The sequence below is a fragment of the Molothrus ater genome, chromosome 6, assembly GCF_012460135.2.
Source record: "Molothrus ater isolate BHLD 08-10-18 breed brown headed cowbird chromosome 6, BPBGC_Mater_1.1, whole genome shotgun sequence".
NCBI lineage: Eukaryota > Metazoa > Chordata > Aves > Passeriformes > Icteridae > Molothrus > Molothrus ater.
This window is the reverse complement of record NC_050483.2, coordinates 37,380,890-37,399,702: the sequence shown is the minus strand read 5'-3', so window position 1 is coordinate 37,399,702 and position 18,813 is coordinate 37,380,890. Positions and strand designations below refer to the sequence as shown.

The window sequence follows — 18,813 nt, the reverse complement described above, 5'->3', positions numbered from 1 at the left end:
TATGAGCTGTGTTTGCTGAAAGGCATGTAAAGAAACAACATCTTACCAAATGAAGCCAAATTCTAGTTTCAGATGGGTGCTGCATACATTATTATCATAACTTGGTAGATTAACTCTTCACTTACACTATTTCAGAGATTTATTTCTTATCCTCAGTTAAGTAGTTGCGGATATGGTTGCTCCTACTGTCTTCTTTTGTGAATTAATGATTGATTAGTTACCTTATATTTAGATTATTTAGCTTATATTTTTAAAAAGGTAAGAATTTCACCATGAATATCTATTTTCATCTTTCTTACTAAGGCAACATCAATTGAAAAATATAATCTAGCAGAACAAAACTTCTCCTATTTCTTTCCTGATGAACCACCCACGTTTATCTTCAGTCCTGCAAGCAGACGGCGAGGGCGACCTCCAAAGAGGGCATCTGCAAGTCTTGTAAGTAATAACAATTCTAATCCTGGATGAAGACACATCAGCATAGTCTAGGAAGTACTCCTATTTGTCTGAGTTTTCAGATCATTTGAAATACAGGGTTGACATTGTGCTTCTTTTATTTTGAGGGCAGTTGGGATATATTCCACAATTGCTTTAAAGTAATTACTTCATAGTCAAGCTGGTAAAAGGGATCATAATTGATATGTTATCATCTTATTTTTGTTATTATTTCTGGGATCCCATAAAGAAACTAATTTCTCAGTGTGTTGTGATGACAAACAGAACTTTTCCATTCTGGGATTAATAAATAATTTACTAAAAAGCTTTAATTGGAACTCTCATATAAAATTATGTCACTTGCCCTCGGATACAGGTATGTCACTTGCCTGTATTTAAACACTGAGACTCTTGGTCACTATTCTACTTTATTGTGTTCTACAGAACAGTTGAAAAATTTGGAATATCTTTTGCTGGCCATTTCACTGTAGTTGTTATGCTCTTTTTTTTCCTCTCCACCTCTAAATTCTCTATCAGGAGGACAATATTAAACCTAAACAAAACACCCCAGGAAATAAAAGTAAAGTATCAAGGGAAAGAGCAAGGTTCCAGAAGCAAAAAGAAGATGTGCAGGCCATAGGTAAGTTGAAGTTTACTCATATGACCAGTAGAACTAGTTTTTGCAGATTTGAGAGCAGGCCATAATTAGGGTGCTTTTGGGGCTGTACCTTTCAAAGGGAAAATGTATTAAGAGTGTACTGCCACACCACTATGCCAAGTGCTTCTTTCAATAGTTAGCGTGCTTGTTTCCTGGTTTTATTTTTTTTTCCATGTTAGTTGATTAAACTGGGGAAATGTAGGAAGCTTGTGGCCCAACTGTGTTGATTTCTATCTCAGATAAATAAAGAGCTAAATAATTTCTTGTAGAAGCTTGGCTGGTGAAGTCATGTGTAAATTTTACCAGCTGAAGGTGTATCAAAGCACAAATGTGCAACACAAATCCGTTAGTTTTTCCATTTATGCATTTTCCTCATACAACAATCTCAAAATTCAAAAGAACTGAAATATATTTTGATTTTTTTGGGGGGGTTTAAAAGATTCAGAGATTTTTAGTTTGGACTGATTGAATTATTTTGGCTTAGTTTTAACCTGTTCCCGATCATGTTAAATTTGATTTCAAGTAGGGTAGTAAGGGGATCCATATGCCTTTTGTTTGGGTTTAACTAGATAAATTGGTATGCCTTCTTGAGGACAAAGTTGTTATGCTCTTTTTTTTTCCTCTCCACCTCCAAATTCTCTCTCAGGAGAGAGGTCAGACAAGGACGTATTCTTCTGGATTGTAAGGATTGCCTTTCCTAAGGGAAGGCTTTCATCTGTGGAAGTATTTCAGTGAACTTTCAGTTCCAGCCTCTCATCTTCTTGAAGACAGAATTTTTTAAGATGGCAAGGATATTTAGAAATTACCTAGTCCAGCATCTGCTTAAATAACAGCACAGTTGTCTGACACTGCTTTGGGCCTTTCCTTTATAGCAGATGGGGACACTAGAATTTCATGGGTTCCATTAAACGTGTGTGGCCATGTTCTTGCACAACAAGCATCTATTTGTTCATGTGCTGGGAATGACAGCACAGACCGACATAACAACTGATCAGTGTCAAAGCTGCTTCCTCTCTTGTGTGGACAGAAACTGCAGCTTCTAGAAGGGTAGTTAAGACACATTTTCACAATGTGAAAAGGTAGCAAGTTACCAAGTACCTTGAAAAATTAACCTTCTGAGTGTGTTGAAAGCCCCAAGGATCAGCTTCACTGCATTTGTTAGCTGAATTCATACATTGCTGCTATGTGCAGTAGCTATCTGTAGAAGGGACCTAGCCCATTTTCAGAATGTTATAGGAAAATACAATAAAAGTTTTTCTTGTTAGTACTCTCCACTTGGTAAGAGTGAGGATCTCTTCATTTCATTCACATATGATTCTAGCTTCCCTGTTTAATCAGTTAAAACAGTAAGACCCCCTTTTATTTGTTAGCCTGTGTGTGGGTTGATGGGTGCTATCTGCCCACAGAAAGTGGAAATTTATATTCTGTTCTTCTTCTACACATGACTGCAAAGAGACCTGCATCTCTTCAGGCAGTAGCATTTATTATTATTTAAAGTTCAGCTTAAACTGTGTAACTGAAGTAAAATTTGAGCAAAACACACTGAAATACTACATAGGTTTCAAATGTATTGACTTCAGTAATTCAGTAAGAACTAAATATTTAAAGATCACTTATTTAAAGGTTTTTACTATCACAGATATTTCATGGTTGCGTGCCACACCTGGTTGTGACATGCTTTTATTAACCAGTCATTACTAAATACGTTGCTGTAATTATATGTTCGAATCAGTTCTCATCTTTATATGTCAATTGATAGAAACCAATAAACAAGTAATAACCTTCTGTATACTCATAAAACCAGATATATTTAACTTTATTACCTGTTGACAACTTCGTAAAACATGTGTAATACATAGGCTTGAAACTCTGATTCTGTAAAAAACGTCCAAGTGTTTAAATTTCTGGTTGGTGTGGAAACAATTCAGCTTTCAAAACCATATCTTTCTGATATGGTAATTATAAAAATGCAGTCTATTTATTGGTTAAAACTAAGGTTTTACAAAAGAAAAATAACTCAGGTTTGTCATTTTCCTTTATAGCTTTTGAAAAAGCTAAATTAAAACAAGAGAAGGCAAATGCTATAGAAGCTAGGAAAAAGGAGAAAGAAGATAAGGAAAAGAAGAGAGAAGAATTAAAGAAAATTGTGGAAGAAGAAAGGATGAAAAAGAAAGAAGAGAAAGAGAGACTCAAAATAGAAAAAGAAAAAGTAATGCTTTTGAAGTATCTGTGTTTCATATAGGAACAGTATAATGGCTTTCTAGTATAATGGAACAGTATAATGGCTTTTTGTTTCTTAGTCTCTGTTTGAAGTTATTTTCCATTAATCATTCTCAGTTTCTAGAAATGCACTTTAGAAAAATAGGCAGTTACAAGATTTGATGATGGATTGTATTTCTGGTTAACATTCTCTATAATTTTAGTTTACCAAAAGTTCATTTTGAATTTGAACTTACTTCTGAAGTTATGTGGTGGGTTTAGGGGTTTTTTTTTGCCAATAATGCATAAAACTATTTGATTTAATGGTTGTCTTCTCTTTGAAGTATCTGTTCTGCATCAGATTGACAGCATATCTAATGGTTGTAGGTTTCTGTGTGGATTTTTTTTGGATGTAAATTACTAAGTAACTTTTTTGTCAAGTTGAATATGAAGAAATTAAAGATTCCACTATATTTTACCACAGTGACATTCACTGTGGTTGAATGGATGTTGTAGATGGTCTTTTTTGAGGCAACGTTCATCAATGTGTGTAATTTTTGATATTTTTTCTTTAGCCATTTCAATTAAAAAGAAAACAAAACCCAAAACACCCCCCCAACAAAAGCAACAACTAATCCAACAATGTATCACCTCATTTAAATATGTTTGCTAGTATCATTTTATACAAAATAAAATTAATAGATTACTCCATTCTAATTAAATGTGATGTTTTACTTTTTAGTGTGATTGAGTAGTTAGTAAATGGCGCAGTTTTAGAAACTGCAGTAAGACCATGTAACAATATTTGTATACAATTGTGACTGTTTTTTTCAGGAAAGAGAGAAGCTGCGTGAGGAAAAAAGAAAATATGTGGAATACCTCAAACAGTGGAGTAAGCCTAGAGAAGATATGGAGTGTGATGACCTTAAGGTATGATTGAATTTGGGATAGCTGAAGATTGTAGTTTGCAGAGTTCCCAGATGGATTAGATTCCCTAATGCAGGGACAAATATAGATCTGTTTGGAATGCTAGAAGCTGTGAGTCACCTGCAGTGTGTAATACATATTTCCCAGTGGCAATGCTAATGGGATCATCTGCATCTGCATTTTCAACCTCCAGAAAAGCTTTACAGCCTGTGCTCAGTCTGCAATGGAGTATGTTCAATGTGCTGGCATTACTGAGTGAGGGGTATTGAGTATACCTGATTTTTCTGTGAAGAATGCAAAATGAACTCACTTATAAAAATGTGAGTTACATAAAAGATTTGAGTAATGAAAAAACTAAAGTTTTGGCTGCAAAAATTAGAGAAGATATTGTCTTGTTACTTCCTGAGGCATTCTTTTGATTTAAACTGTAGTAATATAATATAAATATCATGTTTAATTAACATCTTTCATGATGATATTGGAAACCTGTAGAAAGTAACAAGAATTTGCTTCTCAAAAAACTTAGTATTCACACAGGAGTATAGTGTGGCTGTACACCACAGAATATTTTCTAGTGTTACATGTTTATGTATGCTTTACTGGGACTCATTCTGGCAGGGGGTAGCAAAAGGAGGAAAATAGTCAGAAACACAAGGTTGAGAGTTTGAGGTACACAGAATTGTAACAAGTGCAAGGAGGGCAAGTGGAAATAAAGGAGAGTGTTAAATGAATTCAAATGAAATCACTGATTGGGAGGAATATGAGAGCTGAACATATTTGCCAGGAGAGCTGTATGGCCATTGAAGATGGGAGTGAAAAGTCCTAGCTATGTAGAAAGGGGAAAAGGTCATTGCTGAAAGGGGAGAGCAAGCTGTGAAAACAGTGCTGCTGTATTTCTACTGGAAAGAAAAAGGAGGGGTGGAAAAGCAGTGTCATCACTACACTGAGACTCTGCTGCTCTACTCACCTCACTCTGTGCCTGGTGCAGCCTCACCTGGAGTACCGTGTGAGGTTTTGGTCACTGCAATAAAACAAAGACATTAAGCTATTAGAGAGTGTTCAAAGGAGGGAAAAGAGGATGGTGAACGACCTGGAGAAGAAGCCATATGAGGAGGGGCTGAGATCACGTGGTCTGTTCAGCCTGGAGGAGACTGAGGGGACCCCTCATCACAGTCTACAGCATCCTTGTGAGGGGAAGAGGAGGGGCAGGCACTGAGCTCTGCTCTGTGGTGACAGTGACAGGACCCAAGGAAATGGCCTGAAGTTGGGCCAGGGGAGGATTAGGTTGGATATTAGCAAAAGCTTCTTCACCCAGAGAGTGGTTGGGCACTGGAACTGGCTTCCAAGGGAAGTGGTCAAAGCACCAAGTCTCTGATAGAGTTCAAGAACCTTTTGGACCATGCTCTCAGGCACAGGATGGTTCACATGGATGGTTCTATGCAGGGCCAGGAATTGGAACTGAAGGTCTTTTTGATTCCCTTACAACTTAAAATAACCTGTTATTTTGTGATTCTGTGAATTGACAAGATTTTAAATAAAGATGAGTTCAGGTGGGGACTGCTTTTGAAAAGATTCCCATCTCTGGAAATTTATGAAATATCTTACTGTGTTCTTTTGAAGCACAATATTTGGCTTTCTTCTTTATAATATTTGTGAACTACCACATTTGTGGAAAATAGACATAATTCTGAAAATTATTCAACTATGTGTGCTAAGAAACAGTAAATGAAGACAAATCTTGAAGGATTACATGAAAATAGTAATTTCAAAAACAAACGTGATGTTAGGCACCGTTATCTGTGGTTTGGAGGTGGTGTCTCTGTTAAGTGGTCTTGTTATATGGTTACATCAGCTCCCTTTAATGTCTTCAGCTACCATAAATGCCTTACAAATGCAAAAAACTCAGTGCCAGAACACACAGTTGTTAGACATGATCTTGCATATCCTAGTATTAGAAGGGTGCATTTTACGTGAACGTGTTGGGGTTTTGGTTTGCTTGTCTTTGCAAGCAATCATAAGTAACTTCTAAGAGTATGTTTATTTTGGCTTGTTCAGACAGTTCAGGAAAAGGAAATTCAAAACTCTTGTGAAATAATACAGGTATAAAGGAAAAAGCTTGACAGTCAATGTTTTTAACTTGTAGTGGGATTAACTTCACTTAATAAAGATTCAGACTTCATGGACATGAGTAAACTTCTTTCTCAAAAATTTTACATTCAGGTTGCATGCTCTTCAGTTTCCAAAGTTAATACTATCACCAGTGTTACCATGATAACTGATCATGTGTCACGCGGGACTCATTTTAGTAAAACACAGAGAAACTCAACTAATACATTCCTTAGGATAATAGTCTCTTTGCTTTTAGTGACTTGTGTACTTTGCACAAACCAAATACTGTATTAAGTGGTCCCATTTGGTTTGCAGGAACTTCCCATTCCAGTGCCAGTGAAGACGAGACTTCCTCCTGAGATCTTTGGTGATGCTCTGATGGTTTTGGAGTTTTTACATGCTTTTGGGGAACTTTTTGATCTTCAAGATGAATTTCCTGAAGGAGTGACTTTAGGCAAGTTGTGGCTTATATGGCAAGGTGCCCCACTTCGGTGGTTTCCTTTCTACCAAACAACCAAACATCTTTAGTGTGCACAAGTACCACTGCTACAGAATTTTCTTTGTGGCTTTAATCTGTCAGTGCCAACACGTGTATCAATCCAGTTTTCAGTTTGTGGTCAACTCCGAGGGACTTGTAAAATCAAAACTAGTTTTGGTGTACAAGTTGTTATTCTGCTTATCAGAAAATCTACCTGTACTTTTTTCTTGCAGTTCTCTATTAAGAAAACAATGTTTGGTCAACACTTTTTCTGGCACCATCATTCTAGGAATATATGCAGTAAATTATGGAAACGTAATTTAATTATCATACCTGAAGGGAAAAAAAAATGTTTTCATTCTTCAGTACATAATTTTTTTTCCAACTTTGCGGCAAAAGTGACGCTTCTTAAACTTTATTCACAGAGGTTTTAGAGGAAGCTCTTGTAGGAAATGACACTGAAGGCCCACTATGTGAATTGCTGTTTTTCTTCCTGACTGCCATCTTTCAGGCAATGGCCGAAGAGGAAGAGGAAGTGGCCAAAGATCAAATAGCTGATGCTGAGACCAAAGGTCAGATCTTTAATTTTACTGCTGAAAACCTGAAGTTGCACTGGAATTAACTTTAAGCTGCATGATTTATGGCACTCCTTTGTTTAACCTTGTCTTATTATGCATGGATATTGTATGTAAATGGGCTTGCTTTTTCTCTTTAATCTGAAATTAAAGCCTTAAACTGGGCATGGACCACAGAGTCTGGGGGGAATAGAGAAAAAGGAAGCTCATTGTTACTATGATTGTGTCCAGCAAAGCATAATAAGCTTTTAACAGCATTGCTTGTGTTCTGGAGGTGCAGGAAGCATCTTTACCTTCCTCCTCTTCTCCAGCACTGTTACATATTTCTCCTGAGGGTCAGGAAACAAGTCATTTTCCTAAGTCTTCTCAAAGATATCTGTATCTAAAAAAATCTGTACCTAACTAGATTAAAAACTAAAACTCCCCAGCACAACTGTAATGGTGAATTAAATATTCATTGTCCTTCAAGGCTTGAAGTTATGCATCCACAACTCCTGGATACTACCATGTGTGTTCTTTCACTAAAGACTCTCACAGTCACTCTGATTTTGGTCTTTCCTCTAAAGCTGATGTCCCCATTTTTAGAGGCATTCAGTGTATACTAACCACTGATCAGAAGGAAGTGCAGGCTTTGTTACAAATTTGTAGTCCTGTGTTTATGGACTGCCAAATTTGCTGACTAAAGGAGAAGCTTTGACCCATCCTACTAGCCTTTATTTTATTAGAGGTAGGTACATAAGAGCACTCCCTCTTTGAGGTCAAGTGAATTCCATGGTGCCTCTGCAAGCCAGGTGTGTGAGTTAAACAAAAGTTCCTTTAATCCCTCCCTTGAAGATTGTTTATTTTCATGCTTAAGATTGATGTCCAGTCTATAACTTATATAAAGCATGGACACTGTCTTTAATAACAGTGGCTTCTCTTGTTAATTGAATAGAGATTTGAGACGGTGTTAGTAAATTTAAACTGTATTTTAATTACTGTTGAATTTAGCTTTTAAACTGTATTTGTTAACTACTGAGAGTATTGCCTTGGCAATACAAACAAGGAATTACAATCAGGTAATAATGGAATAGTTGATTAGATTCTATATTATTTGTATGGCTGATCAGAAAAAACAATGTAACTTTAATATTTTAATTTGACATAATGGGGCTGATAATTGCAATAGTCTTCCATTTTGTTTCTAGTTTAGCAGAGTTGTGGGGAAGGCACTTCATTTATTGTGTTTTACTTGCCTCAGAACTTTCATTTCTTGTCACTCTTGTTTAGACATCTTCTTTCCCATAAAAGATCTACACAGTCTTGCCTTTGTAATTCTGGCTAACCAAACTAGCAGTAGTCAGCATGTTTGCTCAGTTAAATTCTGTACAGGCAGCGTTTCTGCAACAGGGAACACCACAGATATGTGGTTTGGGGGTGTACAGTTCTTTCTCAAAGTGTGTTATATAGTTAAAGTGAAAGGGGAGGTGCAGAAATGCATTTTGCTGTGTCTAGGTGACAGTTTTCAAACAACATCCTAGAGGACTGTTGTGGATTTGCATTTATATATTGTTTGTATAGTTTGTGGTTTTATTTTGACTTGGTGACTTTAAGTGCTTAATAATTTGGATTTGAATAAAGTGAAATTGTTGAAACAGCATACGTTGCTGAAAATACTCTGCCAACCCTCTGGAGAAATACCTGTAAGTGCTGAGGAAACCTTTGTTTAAGAAACAGGAACTTGCTGTTTCTCCCTTTCACTTCCCTGCTTTCCTGGTCAGTTTGCTTATGTATGATGGTCATTAAGTGCAGGTGCTTGATTTGGTGAAATATGATTTATTTGTAATGTCTTAGTAATTATGTTTGTGCAGAACAGGCTGTATGTGAGTTATAGATAGAAAGTGTATGGTGATAGCCAGTATCAAAATACATTATTGGTTTGAGTTTTGCTTCCTAAAAACAAAATTATGATAAGAAAAACAGTTTGTTTGAGGAAAGGAAATACAGGTGTTCTTGCATTGCTACTTGTCTGCACTTTCAAGTGTGTTCCTGGATTTGTTCTTGCTGCCTTTAATGTTGCCATTGTGCATGTTCTGCGTGTTGCGGTTGCTTTAACAGCTTAGATGTTGTTCTCCCTATATATAGCATGTGGTGCATGTCCTTAGCTTTTAGATGGATTTTTTTAGTTGCATTTCAAGATCTGTAAATTTTTGTCTGGATGTTGAATTGAGTTTTGAATACATTGATGCATCTGTAAATACCATCCCTCTTTTTGCTTTGTCTGCAATTCTCGAAACGCAGCTTCCTTTCCTCCCCTTCACAGTACAAATTTTAATTTGCACTAGAATAAAGTGTTTATTTCCTTAAAGATTTAACAGAGGCTTTGGATGAAGATGCAGACCCCACAAAATCTGCACTGTCTGCAGTTGCAACTTTGGCAGCTGCATGGCCCCAGTTACATCAGGGTATGTGTGGGTTTCACTTCTTGTTTTGTTACTGTTATTATTTTGCTCTGTATTTTGAAGAACTATTTTTATATTTATGTACATTTAAATATCTGTATAAAATAACTGTTCATTCTTCTCAACTGTAGGCTGCAATTTGAAAAGCTTGGATCTTGATAGCTGCACTCTTTCTGAGATTCTCAGACTTCACATTCTAGCATCAGGTGCTGATATAACATCAGCCAATGCAAAATACCGTTACCAGAAACGAGGAGGGTTTGATACTACTGATGATGCTTGCATGGAGCTGAGATTAAGTAATCCTGGTCTCTTGAAGAAACTTTCAAGTACCTCAGTATATGATTTGTTGCCAGGTAATAAAAGAATACATGTTAGGGATTATTAGATTGCTCAATAAGTGATTAATTTTGCAACTGCTTTAGACCAATAATGGTCAAAATTAATTGTATCATAGAATAATCGAGTTTGGAAAGGATCTCTGGGGGCTTTATGTAGACCAACACTCACCCCCTATGCTTCAGTCCCCACAAGCACATCCCACCACATCAGAGATTGCAGTGCTAGGCAGTTTCATTACTTCTGAGTAGCTTTTCTTTCATCTCATTTTAAAAATGTCAGTGTTACTTGAATAAGGGGATCTCTCTGGAAGAAGCATTGGCGTGTTTGATTCAGCCCCTGCTTTTTTTTCCCTGTTTGTATTTGGGTCTTTTGTTCGTTATTTGGAAATGGAGAAAAATTTCTGTCAATTCTTCCTTTGTCTCTACTTTGAAGATAATACTGCATTTTACTAATTTTGGTGGTAAAAGTTAATAAATTAAAAATAAAGGCTTGTGTCTGTGAACAAAGCAGATATGCTTTCAGGAAATGTGTCTGCGTGTGCTACAAATGTTTGTTCACTTGTTCTTAAGTGAGAACAAATCCAGTTTGGAGTCTGTAAGATTTAGGCTTATTATCAGTTACATAGTGAAATATAAACATTGGTCCAAATTTTATTAGGAGAAAAGATGAAGATCCTTCATGCTCTCTGTGGGAAACTTCTGACTCTTGTTTCCACTCGAGATTTCATTGAGGACTCTGTTGATGTGCTACGACAAGCAAAACAGGAGTTCCGGGAGCTAAAGGCAGAACAGCACCGCAAGGAACGAGAGGCAGCAGCAGCCAGGTAGAACTAGGATATGGAAAACTAAAGTTTGGTGCTACAATTGAGATTATTGTCTCAGCTGCAGAAGGCATATGAGAAACAGTAGTAATGTTTCTGTTCTATGCTGGTTTCCTGGGACAGTAGACAGAAGTGAAACTTAGTTGTGCTAAATGTTGTTGGGCTAAATGTTGTTTTCCCATATTTCTATTTTTGGATGATGTTGTAGTATAAAAGAAAACTATCTGGTGGACAGACTAGATATTAGATTAATTGCAACTTTTTTTTTATATCCTTCTTACTATTAGGATACGTAAGAAAAGAGAAGAAAGGTTAAAAGAACAAGAGTTAAAAATGAAAGAGAAACAAGAAAAGCTGAAAGAAGAGGAGCAAAGGATTCCTGCTGTAGAAATATCTGTTGGGTATGATACATAGTATTACTGTGATGTATAACATAGAGCACTTGTCAGCTTTGTGGCCAGACCTCACATGTGTAGTTTCATTGACTAGATCATATACAAAGCTATATTTTAAGAATATTGTCCTTAATGTTGATTTTATTTTTCTTCATAGTGGTGTAGAATTGGTAAAAAAGTTACCTTGTAAAAACTGCCTGTTTTTCTCTAGGAAATTAATTATATTTGCAAGATGAGGCATAAATGTGTAACAAGCATTTTACAGAATGGTACATACCTTTTGGGAAGGAAACTTTACTTAGACATGAGAAAAATTCACAGCAATAGAACTACACTAAGATGTCTCCAAAAATGGTCTGATTATAATAATAATACTCTTCAAATGAAAGTGTGGGCACCAAAGAACAGGTTTTAGTCCTTAATATAGAACTTCACATTTACAGTTCACTGGGTTTCTTCTGGGCTTTAATATAGTCTGTGATTTACAGTTGATTTTTTAAGAGCATTATAGGCATTTTACCAGTTAAGTACTTGGGAGATAAAAGTACTCTTTGTGTCAAAGATGCCATGTTTTATTGTGTCTTTCTTATGGTTGGTTAGTCACAGTTTGTTTATTTTGCTGTGTCAGTGAGGAGGAACGGGAAGAGCTTGATACTAGCACAGAGAGCAAAGAGATGGAACGTAAAGAGCAAGATGTGGACACAGTCACAGAGGATGAAGAAGAGCTGGGACCAAACAAAAAACGCCGGAGAGGTAATGCTATAATGGATTTGTTTGTGTGCCTGTGCACCTGCATGCATGCACCTGGCAAGCTCTTGTGTTTCATAGTAAAAGCATCGATCTTTGCTGTAATTTTCTTTTAAGGAAACAAACCCACACTAGAATATGATCATAATGGGCTCTTAAGTACAATGAGCCAGCCTGGTGTAGTTCTAGTCAGCTGTATGTTCTTTCACATTTCTGTTTCTTCTTGTCTTCCATACATGCTGTGTGGATTCCTCTGTTGTCTAAAAAATGTTATGGTGTTGCCATTACAAGTACTTGCCCTCATAGAGAGAGTTGTAGGAGTTTCATCTAATAGGATATGGTATGGGTTTGATATTTTTAAATTTTTCTTTTTAGTAAAGTGCAAAACCAACTGATATTTCAGAAGAAAACGTTAGATCATGCATTTAGGTATAGTTTTCCTTTGTTAATGAAGCAGCATGCCTCCTATACAAGAATAAAACCAGACTTATGCCTAGATTTAATTTTCTCAGCAGTGTGCTAGTAGGAACTGCAGTGCAGTAAATGGTGCTGCCTGCTGTTCCTAACTAAACATAGATGTCACTACAGGAGGAAGAATTGTTGATGGCTTTGGGCCGCTAGCTCATCTTTGTCTTTCTGCTGGGTAGGCTTCATGCTGGTGTCTGTGCCAGTGAAAGTCCTGGATGATTGTGGACTTAAGTTGCAAACTTGTACAGTTCCTAACAGTACCTGGGAATTCTGAGTCATTGGGTAATACAGGCTAACATGTTTGTTAGAGCTTTGCCATGAAAAAGCAATGAGATCTTAAACAGAATTTCAGGTTTCTCAAATACCCATGTGTGAAACATTGCGACTGGATGACAAACAAGTGTTATTATTTCATTCATGCAGCTAAGGAACTGAAGGTCACACTGGAAACGCGTAGAACTTGAGTGTTGACTGCACTTTTCAGGTTGCATGCATAAATTATGAGACATACTGGTCTAGATGACAACCAGGACTTTAATATGTTGGTGTAAACGAAAGATGTGAACTGAAATGTTTTCAGCTGGTACAAATTGAGGGGGGAAAATAATAGTAAATACTTGATCAGTTTAATTTTTAAATGTAAGATGCCTGAGTTTGCTATATAAGCTGCTATGTAGGGATTGTGGTCTTTCTTGAGACCTTTGGTGGTTTAAGATCATCATTTTGAGTATGGTAAATAAAGTCAGGATCATAGTTTGTATTCAGTACTGAAATTGCTAGAATTCTACTTTATATAAGATGTTTCTCTTACACATTTTTGCATTCTTAAAATTTTGGTTCTTTTTGTATGATATTGAAGATTACAGTGTCAGTAAATGAGATTTGGTCTAGTTTCTGCAAAGAGAGGATGTATTTAAAGTGGTTACCTGTTCTTCAAGGGAATGGGGGTTAATCACTTGAGTTTTTCTTTTATAAAACCAGTATTGTCTCTTGACTGAGCTGATGGTCTTTGACAGTGCAAGTTTGGATAACCAAAAAGGGACAGAACTAAAACTTGCCCTTTACTTGAGTTTTTGGTTTAAAAAATTTGTGAATTAATTCCTATCACACTTCTTTTAACTTAGGAAGGAGAGGGCAAAATGGATTTAAAGAATTTACAAGACAAGAAGAGACCACTTGTGAAAAGAGCGAACCTCTTACTGCTGAAGATGAAGAAGCTTTAAAACAGGAACAACAAAAGAAAGAGAAGGAACTGTTAGAAAAGATTCAGAATGCAACAGCCTGCACAAATATCACCCCGTTGGGTCGTGACCGCCTGTACCGACGCTACTGGATTTTCCCTTCTGTTCCTGGATTGTTTGTCGAGGAGGACTATTCTGGTCTCACAGAAGACATGTTGTTGCCTCGAACCTCTTCCTTTCAGAATAGTGGACAGTCTTGCACAAATGAACCTCAGGTATTCAGTAAAACTGGAGAGTCTTTGAAATCCTCTGAATCTACCTCCAATATTGACCAAGATTCACGTACCAGTGTTGTCGTAGAGGTGCCAAGGCCAGTATACAAACCAAACCGTTGGTGCTTTTACAGTTCTCGGGAACAACTGGACCAACTCCTAGAGGCTCTCAATTCCCGAGGACACAGGGAGAGTGCCTTAAAAGAAACTCTTTTACAAGAGAAAAGTAGAATATATGAACAACTAAGCAGTTTTCCTGTGGAGAAATTCCATATTCCAGGTAAATGAAAGGCTCTTGGTCTTAATTTGATTCTATGGATTAAATTTCTATATAATATTATAGAAATCTCTAGTTCTAATTTAACTGTAATTTCTAGGGTCTAAGAATTATCCTTAAGCTTTTTTTGACTCAATGGAAGACAAGTTTGGTTTTTTCCCTGCCTTCCATTTCTTTTTTCATCCTACTTGAGAGACCTTTGTGGTATTTTCTGGTGTTTCATGCTAAAAAAAAAAGCAATAATTTTTCTGTGATCTTACTGCTTAGTAAACCGGGATTGGCTTTTAAACAGACAACTTTAGGAAGTAATTTTAGCTTTGGAAAAAGATTAACTGAGGAATAAAAGTTAATACATGTTAAAAAGCCATGTAGCTGGGTTGGTTGTTAGATGGATTTACATCTGTGCAGTGGCATTTTGTGATATTATTCTTTTCTGGGTTTTGTTTCCCTTTTCTTCCTTTGGCAGACACTCAGTGCAGAAGGAAGCAGCAGGATAGCAGATGTTTTTATAGCTTTTTAAACATAGAAGTGTACTGAACACCATCCTAGACCTAGGGTTTGGGGCTGTTTCCTTTTTCTCCTAGCCAAGTATTTTGGCATTTATTGGCAAGGCATTGGCTCCAGTCGCTGATAAAATTCTGCACATACAGCTTACAGCTGGCTTGCTTATAGCATGTTGGTGGGTAGACAGTGTTACCAAAGTGAGACTCCCTAGGGTGATGTTTAAGAAATTGCATTTTATTTTTAATTATGACAAATTACCTTGAGGATTTGGGGTTATCTGTATTGGGGCAAGGGAATATTATTCACAGCAGACACAAATTCTGTTTTCCTGGAGTGGGTATGCTAGGACACACTGTGAGCACATCAGATACTGCTAAATTTATGACTGATCCACCATCTCTTTTGGTGGAAACTAGCACAGGACAGAGTTTTTGCATAGTGATTAAGCTTTATTTTGGGGCCTTCTTTCTATATTGGGTTCTTTTTTATGCAAATATCTGTCATCTTCTGATACGTTTTGAGTTTTATGTGTGGTTCCTTATTTTCTTAACCCCTGCATCTTTATCTGTGTTTTGGGTGTTGCTTTCTGCTCCGAATCAACTTGATGTCCATAGTCACAGATTTTTCTTCTCTTTTAATTAAGTTAGAACTGTTGAATAATATTGATTTTCATTTAAAAAAAAGAGAGGCAGCTTTGAACTTCACTTTATTAGAGATCAAGAAAATTCAAATGCAGTGGTCCAATACCAATGGTGCCACACCACTGTGTGATAAGCAGGGATAAATAGCCACATGTAGGTGTACTGGGTTGGGAGCTTTTCTGCTGTGGACTCCTGATGCTGCCCTATTGCCTTCACTCAAATGACTTGTAGGACAAGAGGGATTCTCCTGCACTGTAGGCTGCTCTTCTGCCTTTTCAAGTTCCTGCTCAAAAGAGCATGGAAGTAAAATCGGTATGTGCTGTTACTTGATTTTATTCCAGTATCCACTAAATTCTCCTTGTCAATTATTTGAAAAGCAGTTGCTGCTTTTCTAGTTCTGCTCAAGAAAAAATACTGCATTTCTTCTCTGCTTTTAAACCAAAAAAGACTTTTCCCACATCCAGGCAGTAGAGTTGCTAGTCCACATTTGAGAGTATTTGCATGATTGCTTTCAGTTACAGGGAATTCTTTCAGCAATTTGAGAGCACTTTAGAAATTCATCCTGTGCTTTCTTAGCAGCAGCTTTATTTATATTATCTATTAAATACCTCTTAAATTGTTGCATGTACCTTCTTATCACTGCACTCAAAGGTTTTAAGGTAAATCCTGTGAACAAAAATGTTCAGCACCTATGCAGACTTGCAAGCATTAATTTAGGATTTGGGCAGACTTTCAGCTCCTTCCTGTGGCTTTTGAGTTTTTGCATGAACTTTGAGTTCTCTTGGGAGTAGGTTTTTACTTGAAAGCCCATCATCATCAGCTCTCACCTTATTTTCATAAATTAGCATGTTGTCTTGCTCCTTTTTCCCTGCCTTTAATTAGAGGACACAGTCAGTCTTGTCTGTGCCTGTATCATCTTATCTTTTTGTTTTGTTCTAAGGTTAGGTTTTCAAAAGAGATTTTATCTTGTCTTGTTCTGTTAGGTTTTATGATTTTCAATTGCACATGCTTATTTTAAGTGTTTCTATGATAAAGATACACGCGGGAAAGACAGCTGAAGAGTTCTCTTGTAAAGTAGGAGCAATCAAATAATAGAAATGTGACTTTATTCTCTCTCTTTTTGTTCTCCTCCTAAAGTAAGGTTGATGTTACTTATCTACTATTTTTGAAAGGATTTTAAGACAAAAGATCTACTTTTAAATTAGCGAGGGTTTCTCTCATGAGTTGTTATGAGTGGATTGCGATCCTCTCTATTGGCCATCTCTTGGTCATCATTACCCTGCCTGGCTGAATCAGATTCCTTAGCTGGCACAGATGTTGGTGTTGGCACCTCGTTACAAGAAGGGAATTTTGAACCCATGTATTCAGCTTGTTCTGTCTTGTACTATTGTTCCCTCTGCCAACAGCTGCTTTAAAGGAACAAGATCTACTAACACCAAATTACTTGCTGTTCTTGCAGAAAAACCTCAGAGTGATGTCAGACCTCCTGTAGGAAGGGGAAGGATGCAGAATGTCCATGATGGATCTCATCCATCTGCAGAGAAGCAACTTGAACTGAGACTTAGGGACTTTCTTTTGGACATTGAAGACAGGATCTACCAAGGAACATTGGGGGCTATTAAGGTATTTGTAAATGGTAGAATGTGGGAACTTCATGGTGCCATCAAGTCTGTAACTTAAATGAGAACTCTTGCATGCAATGGTTTTACTGAAAGCATAATTAAATTAAATGTAGATAGTAATGGGTACTAAAAGCTTGTGTCCTTTGATTCTTTAGAAACCTCAAATTTGTATATTTGCTTCAGGTTACAGACAGACAGGCTTGGAGAGCAGCCCTAGAACATGGGCGATATGAGTTTCTGAATGATGAAAACAAAGAAAATGGCATTATTAAAACTGTGAATGAAGAATCTGAAGAAATGGAAACTGATGATCATGATAAGTTTATTGTGAAAGACAGGTAAGAGCTATAGTTTAAATAATGGTTCTTCTCTCTGAGTTTTATAGCAGTGCTCTGGCTTTGTTTGGCTGGGAACTTTTTGACCTTCAAGTTATTATTACCCTCAAATTCTTCTACATGGTGATTTTTAAGACTGTGTATCTTAAAAAGCAGGATTTTACTTTGGTTTATAGTCTGTAAATGATGCTGTTCTATTACCATATAAGACTAAGGCACCAATTTCTACATCTTTCAGTATTCAGATATTACACTGCTCAAAGTAAACATTAATTATCAAAGAAGGAACATGTGGATTCATTTTGAAGTAATATTAAATGCAGGGAAAAAATTACACTGGCAATTGATGATGTGTTTCCCAGAAGAACCTCCCCCTCAAAAAAACCCCAAACCAAAAAACCCTCACACAAACAAAAAAACGTCCAATAAGACACAAAACCAAAACCCACCAAACAAAACAACAAAATGAAAACTCTTCAATTTCTGAGAAGAGTATAGGGGTATTGTAAAGGAAAAATGGTAATAGTAACAAATCTCTGGTTGAACTGGCCTGTTCACTTACCTTGTGAGTCATGGTTAGAACCACTGGGGCAACAGGCCATGGTCTGGATTAACTTTAAGCTTAGCAGCAAAATGGAGATGTGATCTTACAACTTTAGGAATGATAATACTTCTGTGGAGCAAGCTGCAACATAATGAAGGAAGGAAACCTCAAATCCTACAGTGTTGTAGCTGTAAAGTGTTTTGTGGTGTTTAGTTTTTAAACATTTGAGACAGATGTGGCTCTCTGATAGCAGTTCTTGTTGTAAATCAAACTTGAGAAATCACAGAAATGGTGAAGATTTCCAAATTCTTAATTCTCCAAAGTTGCATACTTGTCAAAAATAAATGTCTACCTTAATATAGTTAATGCATATGAAATTGTATCTCTTGATAGGATGTGAATATTGAAATACATCAGGAAAAAAGATTCGAGACAGTCATTGTACTAACATATTGTTTGCCTTACATATTTTGTGAGGCATTTCTGCTGTTAGACTTCTATAAAAGCTGTATTTCTGAGTGGACTAATGAATGCTGTGTTGGATGTTAGGAATTTGAAGTTCTTCAGGTATTTTTCTCATTTTATTTCAGTTCTCATTCATCACTGTGAATTAGAATTTTCCTGTTAGACTCTGACTTTGAGTCAGAGTTCTCTAGTTCCATGCAAAATGGGTGGGATCATCTTTTATATTAATTATGCAGTATACAGACATTTGGTTCCTGAAAACCACAATATAGAAGTATTCCACTGTTTTAACTAAGAAGCTGAAATTTATCTGTTTCCACTTAATGTTGGGTACTTGTTCCATTGCCAACTCTTAATTCAACTGCAGAACTTTGTAGC

At 36.6% G+C, this 18,813-nt stretch overlaps 1 protein-coding gene across 1 annotated transcript in view; it reads left to right on the top strand.

Annotated features, from left to right (window-relative positions):
- Positions 1 to 18,813, top strand: part of BAZ1A (bromodomain adjacent to zinc finger domain 1A) — a 65,353-nt gene that overhangs the window by 31,219 nt on the left and 15,321 nt on the right. Inside the window, exons 7-20 of the mRNA XM_036384303.2 lie at positions 304 to 438; positions 973 to 1,075; positions 3,136 to 3,302; positions 4,127 to 4,222; positions 6,644 to 6,782; positions 7,232 to 7,378; positions 9,730 to 9,825; positions 9,954 to 10,178; positions 10,822 to 10,987; positions 11,272 to 11,385; positions 12,008 to 12,132; positions 13,719 to 14,327; positions 16,929 to 17,092; positions 17,275 to 17,429. Coding sequence (XP_036240196.1) covers positions 304 to 438; positions 973 to 1,075; positions 3,136 to 3,302; positions 4,127 to 4,222; positions 6,644 to 6,782; positions 7,232 to 7,378; positions 9,730 to 9,825; positions 9,954 to 10,178; positions 10,822 to 10,987; positions 11,272 to 11,385; positions 12,008 to 12,132; positions 13,719 to 14,327; positions 16,929 to 17,092; positions 17,275 to 17,429 — 2,441 coding nt within the window. The remainder of the gene's footprint in view (positions 1 to 303; positions 439 to 972; positions 1,076 to 3,135; positions 3,303 to 4,126; positions 4,223 to 6,643; positions 6,783 to 7,231; positions 7,379 to 9,729; positions 9,826 to 9,953; positions 10,179 to 10,821; positions 10,988 to 11,271; positions 11,386 to 12,007; positions 12,133 to 13,718; positions 14,328 to 16,928; positions 17,093 to 17,274; positions 17,430 to 18,813) is intronic.